This window comes from Terrapene carolina, unplaced genomic scaffold (assembly GCF_002925995.2).
Source record: "Terrapene carolina triunguis isolate 2854851 unplaced genomic scaffold, T_m_triunguis-2.0 Scaffold31, whole genome shotgun sequence".
In the NCBI taxonomy this organism is placed as follows: Eukaryota; Metazoa; Chordata; order Testudines; family Emydidae; genus Terrapene; species Terrapene triunguis.
Window position 1 is genome coordinate 1,762,984 of NW_020664382.1, and position 23,966 is coordinate 1,786,949.

The following is a 23,966-nucleotide window of genomic DNA, read 5'->3' on the forward strand; positions in this document are numbered from 1 at the left end:
CCGGAGCGCTCCCCCCGCTGCACACCACCCCCCTTGGTTCCCAAGCCCTTCCCAGGGCTGCAGCCGCTGTGAGCCCGGGCAGGAGCTAAGAGCTACCAAGTCTGATTTTCACTATAGCCACCCCCTCTCGCCCCCCTGGAGAGCCCGGCACGGGCTCGCTGCTGAGACCGGAGAGAGATTTTATCTGTTGTCGCAGGGGTGAAATCACCATAACTTAGGTGTTGATGAACAGACTCTTTGTGAGTCTTTCCAATCCATAAATGCGCTAGCTGATTATTTAAACAGCATATTAAAATACAACGTGGAAACACTTTGCACGTCCACAGAGAGGCAGGATTTATTGTATATTTCCAGAGAGGGTTGTTATTACTTCTCTGTCTGGATACACAAGCCCTTTATGAGCTCTGTGCAGAGGTGAGATGTTTTGACTTCCAATTTTAAGGGGTTTGTTCTTCTGTCTTTGGGCTACACATTACCTAGACCTGAAAGGATTTAACTGTGACAAAGCATTATTCTGCCACATAAAGTGAAACCTGTGCTAAAGACCCCACCTCCAGTGAGGGAAACCACTGCTGTCAAAAGAAGCCACTTCAAAATCTCTCCAATTTTCTTCAATCTTTAAAGGCCACCTCTACCAGGCTGTGGGGCTTTTTCTGGTTGGTCCCTTACATATTTTTGAAGGATGACTCACTACTCTCTTGCACTTAATGTAAACAGGATCTTCGTTGGCAATGTTAACAGATTGCTTTGGGCCCAATCCTATCTTAAAGTTAAATTGGATCAGGCCCTTTGTAAGCAGGCTGGGAAGTGGTCTCATTTAGGAAATTATTATTAAGTATTATTTATATAATACAGGCATTACCATCATGGTATTGATATATAAATTTCTTAGTCTTTTTACATTTAAAATAGCCCAGCTCTATTGGCCTCCAGGGGAAATGTACTTTTCAGGCAGTGGTGAGGATGAAAGTGGTATGGTCCTCTCCACCCTGTAACTGTCATGGTTAGTTCTGTATTGTCATTCTGGCCTGTGGAAATGGAAGACACTTGAAAGTTTTGCAGTAACCTTATTTTATTTAGTAACAGTTACATTTTAGCCAAAAATGTAATATTGTGGCCCTATTAGTATCCCATCTATATTTCTTCAAAAACATTTATCTGCTTATTGGGGTGCATCAAATGGTATAAATGAATGTATGTGATACCTAGGTTTATTGCTAAAGTATGTGCTTTAAAGGCATGATGAAAAGTCAGGAAGACAGGACTAAGGGAGGGCAAGATAACCTTTCATGTTACTAGGAAGTACTTTGAGTTTTCTGATGGCAGTTAACAATGTAATGTTATGGTTTTTTATTTCAAGCCATTTAAATTATAAAACATATTGGTCCTATCATTTTGATTCTGCTTTGTAAGTGCTGGCCTATAACTTAAGAACAAGGTGTGATGCTGTAGGTTGAATTATAAAGGAAAAATGCCCTTTTCCATGGTGCATTCAGTGCTGTTTCCTATAAAACATTAATTCCTTGCTGATGCCTTGCATTAAATACACTTTGAAGTTTACTTTTTCTTAGTACGCACAAGTGATTATCGTGTTCACAGAGGGGCTAAATAAAATATGCTGTTTTTAAAAGGTACAACACAAACTCAGTACTTTACATTTTGCTAATCTGCACTCTAAATGATTGGGGCATAAAAAATAAGACATCCTTTCCCCATTTCTCAGCAAAAAAATTAACAGTAGAATTGTATACTGAAGCCTTGTGTTACTAAAACTTTATTACTTGAGAAAATATACTGCAAGATATCTTTAGTATGGTAAGAAGTATTATAAGTAAACTACACCGTGAAATAAGTGAACAATGTAAATTTCTGATGAATTTTTCTTGTTTTATGTGTGTATTTGCAACCTTCATTCAGTTGTTGTGTGTTCCAGTTATTTGTGCAAATTAGTGAAGTTCTACTGTAATGTAGAAAGGGAAACCTGTATCATACACTCTCATCCTCGTTTGTTTTCATAATGACAGGTATCCTCATAAATTCAGACAGAATTAAAGGTTTGAGTTTATGCATCTTATGCTTGAGTTTTAAAAAATTATATTGTTTCCCTTTATATCTAGGTTACCAGTTCAGTTTGTGAAACCAAAATTGCGCATCTTGCCACTATGACTTACATTTTCCAACTCTGTGTTTTAAATGTGTAACAATATGCACTCACTCTGGTATGCTCAGATAAATGGAAATATTTTTATAAGAGCAATTTAAATATGTAGGTCCTGATCCTGCAACTGGCACCATGTGCCTGTATAGACCCTCAGTGGGGCTGACTTCAATGAGGCTCCACATGGATTTTATGGTTTGTGCATATGGAAAAGCTTTCAGGATCGGAGCCTTAATACAATTGGAAAAAGGGAGTTTACCTGGTTATGTTCTTAGAGCTCTTGCTTACATACAAAATTGCTCAGGTATAAAATCAGAAAATAGGTATCACCTACATTTACAATCTGCTGATGATTATTAGATTATTACAGTAATGCTGCAAACTTTTGAGGGGTGAGTAAAATTCTCCCATTTACTTGCAAAATCTTAACTGGTTTAACATATAACTATTTATAGGATGCTATCTATCACTTGGGTATAGTTATGTATATTGGTAACTGAAGGGACAAACCAACAGATTCTCTTCACTAACTATTATATTAAAAGTATATCAAGTATATCAAGCTGATGATAGCTTGCTGTTTGTGGGCTGACAGAACTCGTATGCTCCTTGGTGTAGATAATTTGCTAAAGAAACTTGGCTGTTCACACATCATTTCTTCAATCCTTGACCCCCAAAACAAGTCAAAAATCACCTATCAAGCTAGGGCGAGGAACTCACATCTTCTACTTAAAGGGTATACTGTCCTGCCCTTCCCGCATTGCTGAGAGTACACTCTGCACCTGTGATCTAATGGCCATTGTCCTCTTAGCTGAAACGATATTTGCAGAACTCCTCATGCATAGTGATGGGAACATTGCTGTTCATTTGCTTAGTCACCACTGAACTATTCCTGTCAGTGTCGTTGGGCTTCGCAGAAGTTCATTATCATCTCTATAAGCAGATAACTATGTGCAGTGGAATGAGTAACTTAATAGATTTCTCCACTAGTACGAATTTTAGTATCTTAGGGAGGAAATGAACATGGTCTTAGGGTTAGAGCAGAAACTGGGAGTAACAACTACTGGGTTCTATCTTCAGCTGTGCCACACAGTGTGACTTTGTACAAGTTTTTCCACCTCTTCAGGCCTCATTTACCTATGTGTTAAAGGGACATAATAACACATTTCAAAAGGGTATTATGAAAACTTACTTCAGGTTTGCAAAGACCTTTGAGGTCCTTGCCGGAAAAGTTCTATGTGAATGCAAAGAATCATCATCAATCCAGTTGTAGGGTTACGCTTCCTTCTTCGAATTTGGAAAAACCAAAGATGTAGAGACTAGACAGAAATCTGTATCATGAGAGTGCATATAGTAATGTACAGTAGTCTTTGAGATCTCTCTCTGCACCTGAGGTGTTTCCTTTAGCAAATTTTATTAGCTCAGTCCCAATGGATATATTTACACAGCGATTTTGAGTCTACTTGATACATAATTACGGCTTCTGGTTTTCAGGATTTTTTAATTTAATTTTTCAGGGCTTATTTTTAGCAAGTTTTGAGTTCCATGTAGATGTCCAAAATTGTTTTTTGGGAGGGACTTTCTCTTTGTACATATATGTAGTACTGTTTCAAAAAACTCTACGTTAAAGCGCACTAGGGGAACCTTTAGTGCACCCCAGCAGTCTACACCAGTGGTGGACAACCTGCGGCCTGCAGGCTGCCCATCAGGGGAATCTTATTGCGGGCTGCGAGACATTTTGCTCACATTGACTGTTTGGATGCACGGCCCCCTGCAGCTCCCAGTGGCCGTGGTTCGCCGCTCCCAGCTACTGGGAGCTGCGGGGGGCTGTGCCTGCAGACGGTCAATGTCAGCAAAATGTCTCGCGCCCCGCAATCAGATTACCGTGATGGGCCACACGTAGCCCACCACTGCCTTAGATACAAGCTGGGGAGCAGGGACGTTGCCTGAATAAACAAACTGCACTTGGAAAGGGGTGATGTCAACATGAATTGAGTAACCATTTCTGGTGTTTTTCTGGTGGTCATGGGATAAACAGCAATTTATTTAAGTGTTTCATTGGTGTTTGTTGGTGAAACCCTAAAATCATCAGCCTTATACATATTGCATTATCTGTTCTGTCAACATAATACAGTAGGTCATTGTGCTAAACTTGCTGAAAAGACCTCTGATGCATCAGAAATCATTGTGCTGTGTAGGAAAAAAAACACTTGTTTAGAAAGGTGGACATTAAGTTGATGTAAAACATTTACTGAGAGTTAGTACCTTCTTATCAATTAATTAATGAAGTGTATTTGGGTGACCTCTTGTTTTCTATCCTCATCTCCTTAAAGGGTAGCATTATGATATTACTGTGTTCTCCCCTTTCTCTGTTAAATCACTCACACTTTCCCAAAGCAAATAGCAGTTTTGGTTCTTCCACAACAGTACACATCTGCATCCTCATTATTATCAAAAACATGTTTTGATTTAATCTGCTGTTTGTGAAAAATGCCATTCTGATAGTCCTGGAGCCAGAGTTGCTTGCACAACAAGTCTGACACAGGCAGTGTGCCACACCAATGAGTCTCAGCCCAATTCTATAGGGATTACTTTAGGACCCATCCACATGACGTATGGAAACCATTGCAAGGGCACAGACTATGTATAACCTAGAATTCCACAAGTGTCACAGCCATAGTCAGCACTGAACACACTAGGGAGAAGCTGTATGGGCTCTTTTACTCTAGAACAGTAGTTCTCAACCTGTTTACCATTGTGGGCTACATATGCAGCTCTCTGTGCGTTATGTGGGCTGCATCCACACAATATATATACTATCTGTATGGCCCTGAGGATGTCACATGGGCTGCAGCTGTGTGCTGATTGGACCGTGGGTTGAGAACCACTGCACTGGAAGCACATTTCATTAAAGCTTGAATGAGTGGCAATGGTTGGAAGTGGTGTCTGGTGGAATTCATAAGGAGACTGTGGATATCCAGATTATCGTCCCAGGGGGATGTTCCCTGGAGGACAGATCCAGGAGGAGTCCGAGTGACTGGACAATAGCGGCCCACCTTGTCCTCTTTCTTGCTATGGAACTTGCCCAGTGGAGTGTTAGCTCAGATACACTTGGTAAGGAAACAATGTTGTGCCTAATTGATCGGAAATAGCTTCTTGATTTCAGAAGGAGGAAGAACATGTTTAGTATCTCTGTGCAGAGCTGACCCTGTGTTTCAGTGATCATCAATATGGCTGAGAGCTGTAGGGGAAATATCAGATATTGCTTTCTGGTACATATATGTGATACTGGCAAGTCTGCAGCTTGGGTTATTGTGCTAGGAGTGTGAATTGCAGGGAAGTCTTAAAAATATCCCGGGGGCTCAATAGAAAGAGTTGAGCATGAGTTGACCTCATTTATGTGGTAGGGCTGTTGATAAGAATGGCCATACTGGGTCAGACCAAAGGTCCATCCACCCCAGTATCCTGTCTGCCGACAGTGGCCAATGCCAGGTGCCCCAAGAGGGAGTGAACCTAACAGATAATGATCGAGTGATCGCTCTCCTGCCATCCATCTCCACCCTCTGACAAACAGAGGCTAGGGACACCATTCCTTACCCATCCTGGCTAATAGCCATTACTGGACTTAACCTCCATGAATTTATCTAGTTCTCTTTTAAACCCTGTTATAGTCGTAGCCTTCACAACCTCCTCAGGCAAGGAGTTCCACAGGTTGACTGTGCGCTGTGTGAAGAACTTCCTTTTATTTGTTTTAAACCTGCTGCCCATTAATTTCATTTGGTGGCCCCTAGTTCTTATATTATGAGAACAAGTAAATAACTTTTCCTTATTCACTTTCTCCACATGACTCATGATTTTATATACCTCTATCATATCCCTCTTTAGTCTCCTCTTTTCCAAACTGAAAAGTCCTAGCCTCTTTAATCTCTCCTCATATGGTACCCATTCCAAACCCCTAATCATTTTAGTTGCCCTTCTCTGAACCTTTTCTAATGCCAGTATATCTTTTTTGAGATGAGGAGACCACATCTGTACGCAGTATTCAAGATGTTGGCGTACCATGGATTTATATAAGGGCAATAAGATATTCTCCGTCTTATTCTCTATCCCTTTTTTAATGATTCCTAACATCCTGTTTGCTTTTTTGACTGCCGCTGCACACTGCATGGACGTCTTCAGAGAACTATCCACAATGACTCCAAGATCTCTTTCCTGATTAGTTGTAGCTAAATTAGCCCCCATCATATTGTATGTATAGTTGGGGTTATTTTTTCCAATGTGCATTACTTTACATTTATCCACATTTAGTTTTGTGAGATCTTTTTGAAATTCTTCACAGTCTACTTTGGTCTTAACTATCTTGAGCAGTTTAGTATCGTCTGCAAACTTTGCCACCTCACTGTTTACCCTTTCTCCAGATCATTTATGAATAAGTTGAATAGGATTGGTCCTAGGACTGACCCTTGGGGAACACCACTAGTTACCCCTCTCCATTCTGAAAATTTACCATTAATTCCTACCCTTTATTCCCTGTCTTTTAACCAGTTCTCAATCCATGAAGGGATCTTCCCTCTTATCCCATGACAACTTAATTTACGTAAGACACGATTTCCCTTTACAGAAACCATGTTGACTTTTGCCCAACAATTTATGTTCTTCTATGTGTCTGACAATTTTATTCTTTACTATTGTTTCAATTAATTTGCCCGGTACTGACGCTAGACTTACCAGTCTGTAATTGCCAGGATCACCTCTAGAGCCCTTTTTAAATATTGGTGTTACATTAGCTATCTTCCTATCTATCTAGACTGAAGCAAAGAATTCATTTAGTTTCTCCGCAGTGACTTTGTCGTCTTTAGGTGCTCCTTTTGTATCTCGATCGTCCAGGGGCACCACTGGTAATTTAGGAGGCTTCCTGCTTCTGATGTACTTAAAAAACATTTTGTTATTACCTTTTGAGCTTTTGGCTAGCTGTTCTTCAACCTCCTTTTTGGCTTTTCTTATTACATTTTTACACTTAATTTGGCAGTGTTTATGCTCCTTTCTATTTACCTCATTAGGATTTGACTTCCACTTTTTAAAAGATGCCTTTTTATCTCTCACTGCTTCTTTTACATGGTTGTTAAGCCATGGTGGCTCTTTTTAAATTCTTTTACTATGTTTTTTAATTTGGGGCATACATTAAAGTTGGGCCTCTATTATGGTGTTTTTGAAAAGTGTCCATGCAGCTTGCAGGGATTTCACTCTAATCACCGTACCTTTTAATTTCTGTTTAACTAACCTCCTAATTTTTGCATAGTTCCCCTTTCTGAAATTAAATGCCAGAGTGTTGGGCTGTTGAGATGTTCTTCCCACCACAGGAATGTTAAATGTTGTTATATTATGGTCACTATTTCCAAGCGGTCCTGTTATAGTTACCTCTTGGACCAGATCCTGCGCTCCACTCAGGACTAGGGCTAGGTCTACACTACCCGCCTGAATCGGCGGGTAGAAATCGACCTCTCGGGGATCGATTTATCGCGTCCCGTCAGGATGCGACAGTCGATCCCCGAATCGACGCTCTTACTCCACCAGCGAAGGTCGGAGTAAGAGCCGTCGAAGGGAAGCCGCGGAGGTCGATTTTGCCGCCGTCCTCACAGCGGGGTAAGTCGGCTGCGATACGTCGAATTCAGCTACGCTATTCGCGTAGCTGAATTTGCGTATCTTAAATCGACCCCCCCCCCCGTAGTGAAGACGTAGCCTAGATCGAGAATTGCCTCTCCCCTTGTGAGTTCCTGTACCAGCTGCTCCAAGAAGCAGTCATTTAAAGTATCGAGAAATTTTGTCTCTGCATTCCATCCTGAGGTGACATGTACCCAGTCAATATGGGGATAATTGAGATCTCCCACTATTATTGAGTTCTTTATTTTGATAGCTTCTCTAATCTCCCCTAGCATTTCATAGTCACTATCACTGTCCTGGTCAGATGGTCAATAATAGATCCCTACTATTATATTCTTATTAGAGCACGGAATTACTATCCATAGACAGTCTATGGAACATGTGGCTTCATTTAAGATTTTTACTTCATTTGATTCTACATTTTCTTTCACATATAGTGCCACTCTCCCCACCCCCACCCTGCACGACCTGTTCTGTCCTTCCGATATATTTTGTACCCCGGAATGATTGTGTCCCATTGATTGTCCTCACTCCACCAGGTTTCTGTGATGCCTATTATATCAATATCCTCCTTTAACACAAGGCACTCTAGTTCACCCATCTTATTATTTAGACTTCTAGCATTTGTGTACAAGCACTTAAAAAACTTGTCACTGTTTATTTGTCTGCCCTGATGGAGCTTGCATGCTTATCCTATGCGCATTTTAGGAGCCATCACCCAGAATGACTATTGCTCCATTCAGAAGCAAGTGCTGGTGACTGTGAGATGGTTCTTGGATATTTCTGTTTGCTGGACAGGCAAAGTGCATGAAGCATGAATTTTTAAGAAATCTGATTTGTACAAGAAGGGACAGTGTTTCCATTGTCAAAGGGGGTCTCTGCCTCTACAGTGATCCTGGGTGACTGCTGTGCTAGATGCATCTTTGGTGAGCGTTTCCTATGGCAGCATGAAGACCTTTCGATTCTCAGATCAGACTAGCTTTGCTGTTTATCACCATCTGCTGGGTGTGTCTTTAGTCTTTCTCCCTCCTCCCTCCGTTTGCAGTTTTAATCTCTCATTCTTCTGCATTTATCCTCTCTCAAATGCATCCAGCCTCTTTCTCTCCTTCCTTAGTTCTTCTGCTGGTCATTTTGCCTCCTCCTCTCCCACTACAGCTCTGGGAAGAGCCTGTCCCTTGTTTGGGGGTTCTGCTTCTCTTTCTTATGCCTCTGGATATGTCACTACAGGACCAGAATGACCTCTCGGAGTTGGGAGAGAAATGATCTTCCTGACCTTGTTTGTGCTTGCCCATTTTTTTGCTGTGAGCCCCAGATAATCACTAACAAAATATAGGGCCCAGTTATAACAACCGACCATTGACAGTTTAGGTTATTTAGACATCAGTGAGAAGCAATTATCCAATGATTTTCATCCGTTAACACTCGAAGTGCTTTAGAAGTGAGGGTACGGGTTCTTAGCCTCATTCACTGGTGAGGGGAAACTTGTTTGCATAGAGGTCAGGTGACTTGAGTAAGTACAATCACACAAGTCAGTGGCAGAGCTTGGACTAGACTGTACGTTTCCTAACTCCCAGAACTTAGATTGTAAGCTCTCTGAGGTAGGGACTGTCTTTTGTTCTGTGTTTGTACTGCGTCTACCACCGTGGGATCCTGATCCATGACTGGGGCTCCCAGTAATAATAATACTGCATCCTCTCCATCAAAGCACGCTACCTCTCTGGACCAGATGTGCAAAGGCATACATGATTTACAGCCACCAAAATTTAACCCAAGCTTGTGGTTGGTGCGTATCAAAGAAGTAACTCTCCTCTCTCAAATAGAGTTTTTCCTTTGTTGTTCTGTAATACCAAAAATAAATCAAATAAAATCAGTCTTTCACAGCTGGGGTTGCCGTTTTTAGAATCCCAGCTCCTTAGCTCTCTGATCCATGACCAAAAAACCCAGCATGATGACTTGAGCATTGGGATTCACATTGCAGCATTTCTCCATTCTGCTTGCTCTCTCCAATCTTCTTAGTGAACAGAGGATTGGCGCTACGGATTCTTGTCATTTTCAGAATGTCGTCTTGTCTTGGCTCAGAAGAACGGTATTTGCAGGTGGAGGGAGGAATGATGACGTGACTGTGCCCCACACCAAAGCTGGCAGACCTCATTTCAGGCTTGTGAAGCAAAGGCATTGAGAAATGAACAGGAGTACTTGTGGCACCTTAGAGACTAACAAATTTATTAGAGCATAAGCTTTCGTGGGCTACAACCCACTTCTTCGGATGCATATTGAGTGAAAATATGTTAGTCTCTAAGGTGCCACAAGTACTCCTGTTCTTTTTGCGGATACAGACTAACACGGCTGCTACTCTGAAACCTGTCATTGAGAAATGAGTCTTCTACTTCATGCTCAACTTGACACTTTATGGCTGAGAGTTGTGTGGGATCTGAGCTCATTGTGTGAGGTTATGTACCATGTGCTGTACTGTCTAGATCAGGGGTAGGCAACCTATGGCACGTGCACCGAAGGCAGCACGCGAGCTGATTTTCAGTGGCACTCACACTGCCCGGGTCTTAGTCACCTGTCCAGGGGGCTCTGCATTTTAATTTAATTTTAAATGAAGCTTCTTAAACATTTTAAAAACCTTATTTACTTTACATACAACAATAGTTTAGTTATATATTATAGACTTACAGAAAGAGACCATCTAAAAACATTAAAATGTATGACTGGCACCGAAACCTTAAATTAGAGTGAATAAATGAAGACTCTGCACAACACTTCTGAAAGGTTGCCTACCCCAGTCTAGATGATAGAGGGTATGAGTTCCTGAATAGTTGGTGCACACTTAAAACATTTGTGCCCCCTTTTCTGTGAACCTTGCCTTAGCTGACACATTACTAACAGGTGCTGTTGTAATGTACAGTGGAATGCACTTAGAGTAAACTCAGAGAGAAGGTCAGTTTATAGTGAAATGGAATAAAAATCCCACATTGTTTAGTGGGTGTCTATTCGTAGTGAGCCGTTATGTGGAAGGGAAAAAATACTTGACAATAAAAGAAAAAGTTACATTGTGTTTATGTGCCTGCTTGTAAAGGTGTGATAGTGCATGAACTGGTGTGAACTGTTTGTTCATAAATGATTGTGTAAGGATTAAGGATTGAAGTAATGTATTTCCGTTCTTTTCATTAAAAAAAAACCCTGCATGAACAGAGTGGTTAGGAAAAGCATGATATTTAGCATAGGAGGGGTCTTGCAAGACACCTGACATCACCCTTAATATAGACATTAGTGGATCATTAACCACTTTAATTTGTGTTTTACGTTCTATGAATGATATACTCTGCTAGGGTTCAGTAGTCTCTTTGCACACACATTGGGTCAGTTAATATTATCACTCAGTAGGTAACTCTTTCATTAGATCTGCACATTAGAACTGTGTCAGGAAGGAGCATTTACATTATGCTCAGTTTTCTCCTTTGTATTTTGACAGGTTTCAGAAATGGCAGAAGATGGCAGCGATGAGACCATGTTTATTTGTAAGTACTAGAAGAATAATGATGGAGTCATAATGTGACGTGTATTTACAGAGCATTAATTTTAAAGCTCAAACCCACTTACTCTTGTATTGTTTTCCCAAAGGTGATTATTTAAGGGAAATCTAAATAGTTTATGGCAATGTGGAGGGAATCGCACTAAAGTTAAGAATACAAATTCTCAATTTTTTGTTGGGAAATGCAAGAAATGGCTAGATATGAATTAGTAGCTCAGCTTATTAATTGCTAGCCTCCAAGAGACTAAGGGTATGTCTACATTGCAATTAGACACCTGTGACTGGCTCATGCCAGCTGTCTCAGGCTAAGGGCTCTTTAACTGCAGTACAGGTGTTCCGGCTCAGGTTTGGACCCAGGCTCTAGGACCCTGCAGAATGGGAGGGTCCCAGAGCTGTGGCTCAGCTGGAGCGCGAACGTCTACACCGCAACTAAACAGCCCCTTAGCCTGAGCCCCACGAGCCCAAGTCAGCTGGCATGGGCCAACCGTGGGTGTCTAACTGCAGTGTAGACATATCCTAAAAGCCTAAAGGTCATCCGTGGCTGAATAGTTTCCTTTAGGTTAAGCGACTGCTGCCACTTTGTCTGACACACTGGGGAAGGAACCGAGGAGCTCCAGAGTTAAAAGCTTGAGCTGCTACAGCTTGGGCTAAAGAGTCAAGACTCTCTAGTGGGGGCTGTGACAGTGTTGCATCCTCTGTGGATATGTCACAGAGGTGGAACTGGAACTGGAACACACACTCACCAATGAGCTGCACTTACATAAGTGGACGAGACCTTGATCTATCTGGCGTGGGGAGATCAAGAGCAGAGAGTGCTGCCTTGATGGTATGTGTCATAGTCCCTTCCCCTCGCAGTCCCTGTAGGTGCACTTCAGGGTTGGGGCTCCAAAGGTCAGGACGGGACTGACTGGGACATCTTCTCGCTTTTCAAAATTTGCTAGGGTTCCCCCCCAAACAGTAATGCTGATTCAGTTGATATAGTCTTACTTGGATTGTTCAACTCCAGAGGGAGCCTTCTTCCCTTGCCCCTCCTCAGAAGAGCTGTAGAAACTGGAGAGGACTAGGAAGCAGAGAAAAAGGCTCTGATCTCTATGGGTTTCGGGGGGGGCAGTTATCTTGCCAGTTCCACAGATGGTGTATGTCAAACAACCCCCCTCCCCCAACCCCAAATGGGACAAGATGGATGAATTCATGAAGTTTCTTGCCTCCTATGTGAGATTTTTCCACAGACTTTAAGGGCCGCTTCTGTTTCAGAAAAGTGAATTTCTAGACCTGACATTGTGGGCTTCCATAGTTACTGACCATCAGTGAGTTTCATATCCAGTTACCTCAGTTTATAAGCCAGACAACTTGTTTCTAAAATGCCAGTTCTTACTGCTCAGTCTGGGGCCTGAAAATTGTGGCTGTCTCTTTCTGTTCCATGCAGCATCACCAGAAATAAGAGTTGACAGTCGTGTTGGTAAACCTGAGGCCAAATATAACATGCGGTGCTCTTCAGCAATTATGATGACTTTACAGTGCCAACAGCAGTGACACTTTTTCCTTTCTGCCAGCAAACTAAGCACGTGTGTCTGAAAAGATGCACGTAAAGTCCCGTACTTCGACTTCAGTGGGAGCAGGGAATTCTGTCTTTGAATTCAGTGGGAGCAGGATTGAGCTGTCATTAGGGAATAGGAATATGCAGTGGAGGGAGTTGTAGCCTAGTGGTTAGAGCTGGGAATTGGAAGCAGACTTCATGTGTTCTGTTCATAACTCTCCCAGTGACTGTGCCAAAGTTTACCCAGTTGCAAAATGGATGTAATACCCACCTCATATGTTACTAAGACTTAGTTGTTCGCAGAGTGCTCTGAGATCCTTGAATAAAAAGCACTATATAAATGCAAAATATATTAAAGTTTGTACTTTTAAAATATGTATTGATTAGAGTTATTCTTCTACCATAAACTCAATTTTAAAAGGCATCTTCACTGCTAAAGCCCAACTGCATACACTCCCCTTAGAGAAATCTACGGTTTATCTCTTTGTGTCTGACTTTGTATTTCTTCTGTGGTCGTAAGCCCTTAAGTATCACATATGGTGAGCACTCCGATTCAGGGGAGGGTCTGGTATGAGGCATCCTGTACAGATTCTGTAGACTTCAGAGACATATGTCAGAAAATGCTAGAGTTCCCCACTTTGATGATCTTTAATCCTCTAGTGGATGAACAAAAATGATATATGCTTCTTGTACTCCTCAATAGTGCTGGACAATAAGAAATGTGGAGAGCCCAGGCTGTACAGTGTGTGCTATCTTTGCACAAGTTTCAGGCACTCTTAATTCGAATGCTGAACATTGAGTGAAAGCTTCAGCTACAGCAAATCCTTTAAGGAAGTGCTATGTAAGTTTCACAGACATGAACACTGCTGGTGAGAGTTTAGTTTCCCATTGTAAAAGCAAGGTGTTCTTTCTCACTAGCTACAGTCTGGAATTAAATTCTGTATCACATTAATTTACAAACATGTATGTAATAATATACTTGTGCAACCTTACTGAAGTCCTCAAGGTTCCCCACGTTTGACTTGAAGCAGAATTTGGCAGCTGGGGAATATCCCCTCTGTGATGACTTCTTGTCCCTATCCAATCAACTGGCTTCACAGTAACATTTTGACAACTCTTTATGACAGAAATGTTTGTTTCAACTAGTCCTAAATTGACTCTTACTTTATCATTATCCAGGGCTAAAGGTTGTTTCTTGGGATCCCTTTATCCCTGGATAACTTACAGTATTTTAAAATAAAAGTCAGATTAGGGGAACTGAAAGCTTGTATTATTTTGCCCTGTAATAAAGAATTGCCAGATTACATTGGAAAGGGACCAGAGGTCCAGAAGAGCTGTTGCCATTGTGCCAAATTTCCCCCCCAGCCATACACATGCAAGGGAGGGTTGCATAGGTACAACTGTGGTAAACTATGTGCTGTTTACTTACAGGGTGCGAGGATTGTGGTCAGTACCATGATTCGGAGTGTCCTGAGCTGGGCCCAGTGGTGACAGTCAAAGACTCCTTTGTGTTGAGCAGGGCAAGGTAAGTAACTTTAGCACGACTATATGGCTTGTTTGTTTTTTAAAGAGAATTTCGTCTTTGTGAAAGGTGCCAGACTGACAGCTGAAAAATGAAGTCCTCTCTTGACAAAATAGATACAGCCTCAAGTAAACAAAGAATCGAAGCACATGCTTAAATGATTTGCTGAAACAAGGCCTAAGAGAGTCTGTTTATGCATTCCTTGGCAACTCTCAGAGATTGCCAACAAAGGAGTCAGATAGCACCAGTTGTGGTGGTGACTTGTTTCCTATATTGGTTGAAAATCTTTGATATTTATCCCGTTCCTCCTCCTTACATGTGCTGCACTACATTTTCAAATTTCAAAATGGTTCATGGGAATTTCCCAGTGGCATTAATAAGAGTTACACAGCTTTGCACTGCCTCTGTAATTCCTCTACTGTGAGAAGCAAAACTTGGGGACTTTTCCATCTTTGTAAATCTTCTAAAGAGTGATCATCAATCCCAGTTTTGTCAGTAAATCTAGGTCTATGATACAATAGCAGAAATATTTATGCTCCCCAAAAGAAAATAACAAATTAAATATAGATTTAGGAATAGGATAAAACAAAATTGAGGAGTAAACTTTATATTGAAGCATTAAATGTTTCCATTTGGAATTATATTCTGATGTAGAATGTTTGATTTTTTGCTTATAATGGCTGTTGACACATGGAAATCAGAGAAGGATACTGATCTCTAACGTATAGCATGGGGGCAATGCAGTGAATGTTTGATCAGTACCAAACTGACTCATTGAGAGCTAAACTGTCCATATCAACTTTCTCTTCTTCATAGCGCCTCTGGTGGATGAACACCCCCCTCATATCACCAGCAATTACAGTAATGCTTAGATAACCCAACTGGTGTCGCTGTACAAATGTATTATAAGAAGAGATGGTTCCTGTCCTGAAGAGCTTACAGTCTAAATAAACAAGATAGGCAACGGGTGGGAGAAATATTGCCATCCCTGGTTTACATTTGGGGAGCTGAGGCTGAGCGAGATTGACTTGCCTAAGGTCAAATGGGAAGTCTGCAGCAGAGCTGGGACTGGAACACAGATCTCTTAAGTACCAGCCCAGTGACTTAACCACAAGATCACCATTCTAACAAATGTCCTTTCCTCTCTTATAACAACATGATCTCTTAGGATATTAAAACTGCTTTTAAAACTCTCCTTTGCTTTTCACTAAAAGTTTAATTGGTTTACTTTCTGTATTTCTCTCAGCCTTGACAGTGAAAATAGACTGGTCAGATTCACCTTTGTTTATAGTTGGTTTCTAGCCAATTTCATTCTCAGGTTCTCATGCACTAGAGCGGTGTTGAAAAGTTGCGTAGCAGCAATGCAGGGGGACGTTTGTCTTTTTATAAACTTGACTTAATTGGAATTTTAAAAATGTTTGGAAACCATTTCCCTTGAGCATAGGCTTTGTAACAACTTGCTTTTATAAAACTTATATTTGGGCCAAATTTGACTAGCCAGCATAACTTTTTGAAGGTTAAAGTTCTATAAATGCACGGGGTCAGATCACTCCTCCAGTAGGAAAACACATGGGGGAATCTATGGGGGGGGAGAAACTTTGAATTACCCCATGTACCCCATCCCTCCCTTCTGAGGTGAGTTATTGAGGAGGGAGAGGGGCATGGATTTTGGAGGCTCTGCCCCATGCCAACCCCACACATCTGGAGAACTTGGGAGCATGGAGGGAAAGGAACTCACTGGCTTTTCTTTCTTGTAACGCAGCTGTTACTGAAGCTGAGTTGTCATTGCCTCAGTCCCCCTGCAGGTGAGGAGCGCCGCTCAGTGGGAGGCAATGACGGCACTAGCAGTATTATTTGCTGCCATGATTTGCATGAGGAAATCTGAGCCCAAAGGAAGGGATGGTATTGTGGAGAGCAGCCCCTCCCTGGTCTCTTTTCCTTACCCTTCTACAAAGCCCTTTCAGCGCAGCTCTCACTGGGGGCATTCATGAGGGGCTGGAAGGGGGATAGTATAGAAAAATACAGTCCCTCCTCCCCATTTCTATGCCTAAAGTTTGGGCCACAATAAGTTAAATAGGAAAACAGATTTACTGGGTGTGGCTGCAACACTTGAATATAAATGCATGCTTAGGCTTCTTACACCAACATATTTTCTTCTGTTTGTTACACCAGTATTGAAGAACAATGGTTTACAATCTTTTACATCAAGTTCCCATACAACTATTACCTAAACTGCATGGTGGCTCTCGTCACAAGAAGTTATTTTCAAATGTGTGTCACATTTGGATACGGTTCCCCTTAAAAACAGATTTGGAAAAATGGTGAGGCATCAATGACCAAGGCACCTATAATCCGAAGGAAAGCTACTGCTAACCTCTGGATTTAGAAAGGAGACAGGATTTGACATCAGAGATGGGAAAGATTCTGATTAAAGAGGAAAATATGTTGAAAGCAAGTGATCTTTGAAAAGGGCTCAGATTTGGACCAAAACATAAATTATTTTAAAAATCAGCTTTTATAGAATTGAAGCTCAGTAGAAATGTTTCCATTGTTTGTTTGTTTTTTTATATTCGAATGGAAACTAGTTTTATTCAGCATAACAAATTCCTGTCATTTCAGCATTGAGAAATGGGTGCTGATTTCTTTTGGACATTGCAAGAATTGTGTTCTGCACAGCTACTTTACATGGTATTTAGATTCTCTCATTTTTGTTTTCAATAGGTCATCCCTTCCTTCCAATCTGGAGATCAGACAACTAGAAGATGGGACTGAAGGAGTATTTGCAGTGACGCAGCTTGTCAAACGTACTCAGTTTGGCCCATTTGAATCCAAGAGAGTTGCCAAATTGGAAAAGGAGTCAGCATTTCCACTGAAGGTACAGTATGGCACCAGCAAAATGATAATGACATGAAGTTAGTTTTAAGGTCATCACCTACAGATGATGTAAAGAAGCTGATAAGTAGAGACGGGTTCAAGCCACAAAACTTGGAGTCAGCTATTGAACTGTTGGGTGCTCCAGGTATTTTTAATGAAGGGTTCGATTTGATCCCACTTCTCTAATAGGTAGTCACAAAAGCCAGTACACTTTTGCCTTGACAAGAACATAAGATGTGGTGGCGCTGTTTACATAACATCCAGAAGAAAAGTTTGTTTCTTTCTCATTTTTGTTTCATTCTCTCCCCTTGAAAAGTTCCAGTGAAAAACTACTTTGGGTGTTTCAATCCAGTCTTCCCTTCGCAGTAATATCTGATTCAGCAATAAAGATCTAGAAACCAAATTCAAGGGTAATAAGTGTTGAGGATTTTTTCCCTTACCCTTAATAGGTAAACAAGTTAAATGACATTTCTGTTTTGATGGAGGAATTGTGATCTAGAGGCTAAAGCAGCTTACTTTGAGTCAAAACTCCTGGGATCTTCTCCCACTTTGCCACTAGCTTTCTGTGTGACCTTGTGCAAGTCTTTGTGCCTCAGTTTACACATCTGAAAGCATATGTGATGCGTACCTTGCAGGAGTGTTGAGGCTTGCTTTGTTTCTAAAGCATTTTGAGACCCATGGATGAAAGGCACCATCAAGGCACTAAATACACACTTATTTATTATTAATAACAATAATGTGTTATAGGGCTGTCAATTAATCACAGTTAACTCATGCAATTAACTCAAAAAAATTAATCACGATTAATCGCAGTTTAGTCGCACTCTTAAACAATAGAATACCAATTGAAATTTATTAAGTATTTTGGATTTTTTCTACATTTTTAAATGTATTGATTTCAATTACAACACAGTATACAAAGTTGACAGTGCTCGCTTTATATTATTATTTTTTATTACAAATATTTGCATTGTAAAAATGATAAACAAAAGAAATAGTATTTTTCAATTCACCTCATACAAGTACTATAATGCGTTCCCTTCATTGTGAAAGTGAAACTTACAAATGTAGATTTCTTTTATTACATAACTGAGCTCAAAAACAAAACAATGTAAAACTTTAGAGCCTACAAGTCCACTCAGTCCTGCTTGTTATTCAGCCATGCTCAGAGACACAAGTTTGTTTACATTTACAGGAGATAATGCTGCCTGCTTCTTCTTTACAATATCACCAGAAAGTGAGAACAGGCATTCACATGGCACTTTTGTAGCTGGCGTTGCAAGCTATTTACGTGCCAGATATGCTAAACATTCGTATACCCCTTCATGCTTCGGCCACCATTCCAGAGGACATGCTTCTATGCTGATGATGCTCGTTAAAAAAATGTGTTGATTAAATTAGTGAACTCCTTGGGGGAGAATTGTCTGTCTCCTGCTGTTTTACCTGCATTCTGCCATATATTTCATGTTATAGCAGTCTCGGATGATGACCCAGCACATGTTGTTCATTTTAAGAGCACTTTCACTGCAGATTTGACAAAATGCAAAGATACCAATGTGAGATTTCTAAAGATAGTTACAGCACTCGACCCAAAGTTTAAGAATCTGAAGTGCCTTCCAAAATCTGAGAGGGTCAAGGTGTGGAGCATGCTTCCAAAAGTCTTAAAAGACCAACACTCTGATGTAGAAACTACAGAACTTGAAACCCCAAAAAAGAAAACCAACCTTATGCAGGTGGCATCTGACTCAGATGATGAAAATGAACATGCGTCGGTCCGCACTGCTTTGCATCGTTATCAAGCAGAACCCGTCATCAGCATGGATGCATGTCCTCTGGAATGGTGGTTGAAGCATGAAGGGACATATGAATCTTTAGCACATGTGGCACTGAATATCTTGCATCGCCAGCTACAGCAGTGCGATGCGAACGCCTGTTCTCACTTTCAAGTGACATTGTAAACAAGAAGAGGGCAGCATTATCTCCTGCAAATATAAACAAACTTGTTTGTCTGAGCAATTGGCTGAACAAGAAGTAGGACTGAGTGGACTTGTAGGCTCTGAAGTTTTACATTGTTTTGTTTTTTGAATGCAGTTATTTTTTGTACATAATTCTACATTTGTAAGTTCAACTTTCATGATAAAGAGAGATTGCACTACAGTACTTGTATTAGGTGAATTGAAAAATATTATTTTTTTACAGTGCAAATATTTGTAATCAAAAATAAATATAAAGTGAGCACTGTACACTTTGTGTGTTGTAATTGAAATCAATATATTTGGAAATGTAGAAAACATCACAAATATTTAAATAAATGGTATTCTATTATTGTTTAACAGTGCGATTAATTGCAATTAATTTTTTTAATTGCGCAATTAATCACGATTAATTTTTTTAATTGCTTGACAGCCCTAATTTTATTATTTATTGTGTTTGTATATATATATGCATTTTGTTTGTATGGGTGGCTCACAGGTTTTCCAGAAGGATGGGCCCCTGGTTTATTTTGATACCTCTAACGAAGATGACTGTAATTGGATGATGATGGTGAGAGCAGCCACTGAATATGAACACCAGAACCTGACTGCCTTCCAGCATGACAGTGATATTTACTTCACCACCTCCCGGGACATCCCACCAGGAACTGAGCTGCGAGTGTGGTACGCAGCTTTTTACGCCAAAAAAATGGAAAAGCCAGTGCTGAAGCAGGTCACTAGTATTGCCAATGGTACGTTTTGGGGGCCTTTTTCTTCTTCCCTAAGGGCCCAGTCCAACTAGGTGCTGATCATCCTCCTGAGCTCAGTGGCAGTTGAGGGTTCTCAGTACCTTGGAGGATCTGGCCCCGAATTTGTAAATTGTGTAAAAAATTGGACTCTCAGATGCATTTCTGCCCTACAAGAAAGAAGCCTAAGTTCTGCACCAAGAGGTATCTGAGTCTTTAAAAAAAGATGCATGTCCTAATTGGTTCTGCAGCAGTTTGAGATCCAAGACTGGAGGAATGGTCGTTAGCTGCAGAATCAGTAATTTCATCAAAACGTTTCTTCATGGAAGAGCTTTCCAGTCTCTTCCCAAAGAAATTCAAATGTCAGCACAGTGCAAACACCTGAGAAGCAGTCTTCTTTTCTTTTAATTGCAATGAAGCTTTCTGTCCTTGCCATTGAGTGTTGTACAATTGGGAGCAATTACATGCACCTTCGGAAGTCTTGTGTAGAGCCCTGTGAAGCAAGGAGATGAGTTCAAACTGAGCTTTTGTTCCTCATGATTACTCGAGCTTCTGCAAAGGAAGGTAGACAGCTTTGTTAGAGTTCTTTAAACTGATGTTAAAGCTTCTATGCTTTGTGCTATGGTAATATAAATAATAATAATTTCCTCCTCAGTTCTCTTCTACCTTTACATTTCTGCAGCCAAACAAACTTCTAACATTGCAGAAGTGTTATTGTTGCTGTTTAGTTGAGAATACTTTAATGTACAGTGTGGTTCCTGGACTGAGAAAAATTTCCAGGATTATGAATGTAGCCATGATTGCTTAGTGATGTGCCAGCACCATCAGTGTGCTTGGTAACTTTGTGTTCTTGACAGTGCAGCAGGCAATCTGAAGTGTCGTAAAGCTGATTGGTATTTAGGTCATTCTGGCAAAGTAGTTTTGGTCCCCCAAGATGTTTCTCAGTGGTGTAAATTGAAAGCCTACCTTTTGTTTGGTTGTTTGTTTTTTTCTGAGCAAAAGAGCACCAGGGTTGGTTAATCTTGTGAATGTGTTGCGAGATTAAATCAAATATCCTCTGTCCAAGTTTTCTGATTAGCTTAGATCAAGCTTCAAGTCTGTGCTAAATATTGGAATGAATATATACATTTGTAGGTTAATCCCTTCCAAATGACTTCAAAGCATTGGTGGCTTATATAGTGTTAGTGATCTTTGTTGTCGAATGAAAATATGGACACCGTACATACCTCTGTAAGGTAGTATATCCATACACAGTGAAATACATATGTTTGCATCCTGAGTGCACACCTATGCTGTGCGATGCCGCTGTATCCTGGATTCTAAGCTGGAAGCTATTCTGCAGAATTCAGGCATACGTAATGTTTTGCCTTGATTAGGCTCTCTCGCAGAGTAAGTTGTCGAAGACCTGCTGGGTGGCATAGCCTGCAGCACCCACATATGTCACACTGGCACGACAGCAAGGATACCAGTCAGATATTGGGAAAATAACAAAAAGGAACTATTTTTTCCTTCACCGCAGATATATGCTTAGTAGTGATGGAATGTGACAAGGAAGGGAACAAAATCTCTTCAAAGCCTCCCAGTGCAGTCTTCTCTCTTAAAAAAATCAAGAAGTCCAGTGTGCCTGTAGCTGACTTTGCAGGTAAATAAAATATTTCATCCTCTGTTCCTGTCTGTGCTGTATGGAGCCAATAGTGACAGTTTAAGGGCAGATCTGGATGGAGCAAAGGAGCTGCTCAGTGCACAGTGTTTCTGCGGTGATGGAAACATCATGATTATGTGACATACAGTAAATATGTAAGCGCTTAATCCATCTCTGATAGTTAATGGGGAGAGAATTTAAGTCTATGGATTTTCATTTTATTACCTTCCTGGGTGCTGTGCTTAAAAATCCACTGAAGATAAAAAAGGGAGTGAAGGGACATGGAAACTTTTTCAAGCAAATGTTTCTTATCCTAAATGCCACTGACTGTTTTTAATTTTTTTTTTTTCATATTACCTCTTTTTTTTTTTGGAAGACATAATATCTGAAATGTGGTAGAATACAGGAAGAAAACCAAAAAGATACAGCAGAGTGGGAGCAACGCCATTTTGGAGATGGCAAGAACAGTGGTTACCCCTGAATCTTGTGTTGGCTAAAGTAGAAGGATGTAGTTAAAAATCTTAAATAAACTTGTAAGCCAGGTGGATAATATTGATAAAGAACAGATCATTTGGAAAGCCTAAATGTGTTATAAAGATTGGCTCCCACTTCCCATAGGCATGAAGCAGAAAAAAAAAATCTAATCTTTGGTAACTGGGGCAAAGAAAATTTTTGAAAAGCATTAAACTTTTAGAAATTGCCACACTAAAAACCCAAATCAGGGTACATTCATGATCCTGGAATCCAGATCAAAAAGAGATCATCTGGGATTGTTCTTTGAAAAGTAGTTACGCTAACTTTTGCATATTAACATTAAAGATGTCATTTTCTTGGTTGCAGAAGTGTAAAACACTCCACCAGAACATCCCCCCCTTTGTTAGTTCCAGTACTGTTATTGCCAGAATGTAGAGCTGGACAGGAAACTGAAATTCAGTTCTGTGAGAAATTTTAAATTTTCAGAAAATTTTTCATCCACAATTGGGACAAAATATAAGACTCAAGACATTTTCATGGAATTAAGCTTCTGCAATATTCTGTGTTGGAAATGGGAATGTGTTTCCAAAATGAAATATGGCCCTTGGGATTCCTGGCTACCCACATGGCAGGCTGTGGGATTTCAATAGATTGTGAAATATTCAACTTTGGAGATCTTAAACAATCTGCAGAATGTTCTAGATTTCTCAGGTCCACCTGATGGATCCTTAGATGACCTGTTTAGAACTTAATCTCTGTTCACAGCGCACAGTTATTTAACAGTTTTCCTGATTCTGTTACCTTCCTTTTCCCTGAAAAATCCATAATAGCATTATGTGTCTCATGGTTACTTAAAATAACGTCCTACTTTTCTTTCTTTGTATGTAAGAGCTGGGAAGTTGCTTAAGCAAAACATCAATATGCTCGTCTGGCAAAATATCCAGCTCATTAAACTGTTCAAATATGTGATTTCCTTATCACCACCCTTATTTACTTTAACCCAAATGTTAGTGTTTCCATGATGCTTTTCAGACAGTACTTTGTTCAGTCTGTATCCCCAGTTTGTCCAGAGCTGGGTAACTCCGGTTTTGAAGGTGCCCAAGATTGGTTGCTCCAGGTGTGCTTTTTGTACTGTTTCTTTCATCTCCACTTAATTTAGGGAGAAGGAGATCCAATCTACAACTCAGATGAGACGTAGGAAGGCTCCCACCTCATAAATCTCTCCTGGTTTTTTTTCCAGTTTCTATTTTGTCTCCTTAAATGTTGGTATGAGAGAGTCCTGTTTGCAGCCTTCTCATGGAGTAAACGTTAGTCTTTGAGTGTCATTTCTGGCATTTTGTACATCTTAAAGTATCTGAGGAGGTGTGGTTTTTATCCCTCCTGTTCTTTACCAGACTACAATACTAGTGCCAAGATAGCAGCAGCCGCCTCCTGGGGTCTTTCATGACTGATTGATTGTAATCTGCTCTTCTGGGGGCTTCCTTACAGGATAAACAAGATAGTAAATCCCAGAAAGTTGCTGAAGGGTTTGCTGTCATCATTTTAAAAACTTGTAATAATTTCTCCTTGGCATGTCCTAGTGAGCGCTCCAGAGAGTAGTGGGCCCCTTGAAGCGGAGTCCAGCCAGTGGACATGTAAAGTGTGTTCATCTGTTTTCCCGGAACCTCAGCTACTGACAGGTAAGGGGAATATGGAATTCGTATAAAAAATATACCCAGAAATATTCTGGAAGTTCTGTCCTTCCAAGCCAACAGATTATGGGCAGGGAAGTGGCTTCACAATACCATAAATTACACTTTTGTAGATTTCCTTCCCCCACCCCGATCCTAAGAAAAAAGAGT

The 23,966-nt window shown here is 40.6% G+C and overlaps 1 protein-coding gene across 1 annotated transcript in view; it reads left to right on the forward strand.

Annotated features, from left to right (window-relative positions):
- Positions 1–11,300: 11,300 nt before the first annotated feature.
- Positions 11,301–23,966, forward strand: part of LOC112118287 (PR domain zinc finger protein 15) — a 34,819-nt gene continuing 22,153 nt past the window's right edge. The window contains exons 1-5 of the mRNA XM_024216539.2: positions 11,301–11,343; positions 14,326–14,419; positions 17,138–17,291; positions 19,763–20,015; positions 23,706–23,804. Of these exons, the coding sequence (XP_024072307.1) occupies positions 11,307–11,343; positions 14,326–14,419; positions 17,138–17,291; positions 19,763–20,015; positions 23,706–23,804 (637 nt within the window). The 5' untranslated portion in view covers positions 11,301–11,306. The remainder of the gene's footprint in view (positions 11,344–14,325; positions 14,420–17,137; positions 17,292–19,762; positions 20,016–23,705; positions 23,805–23,966) is intronic.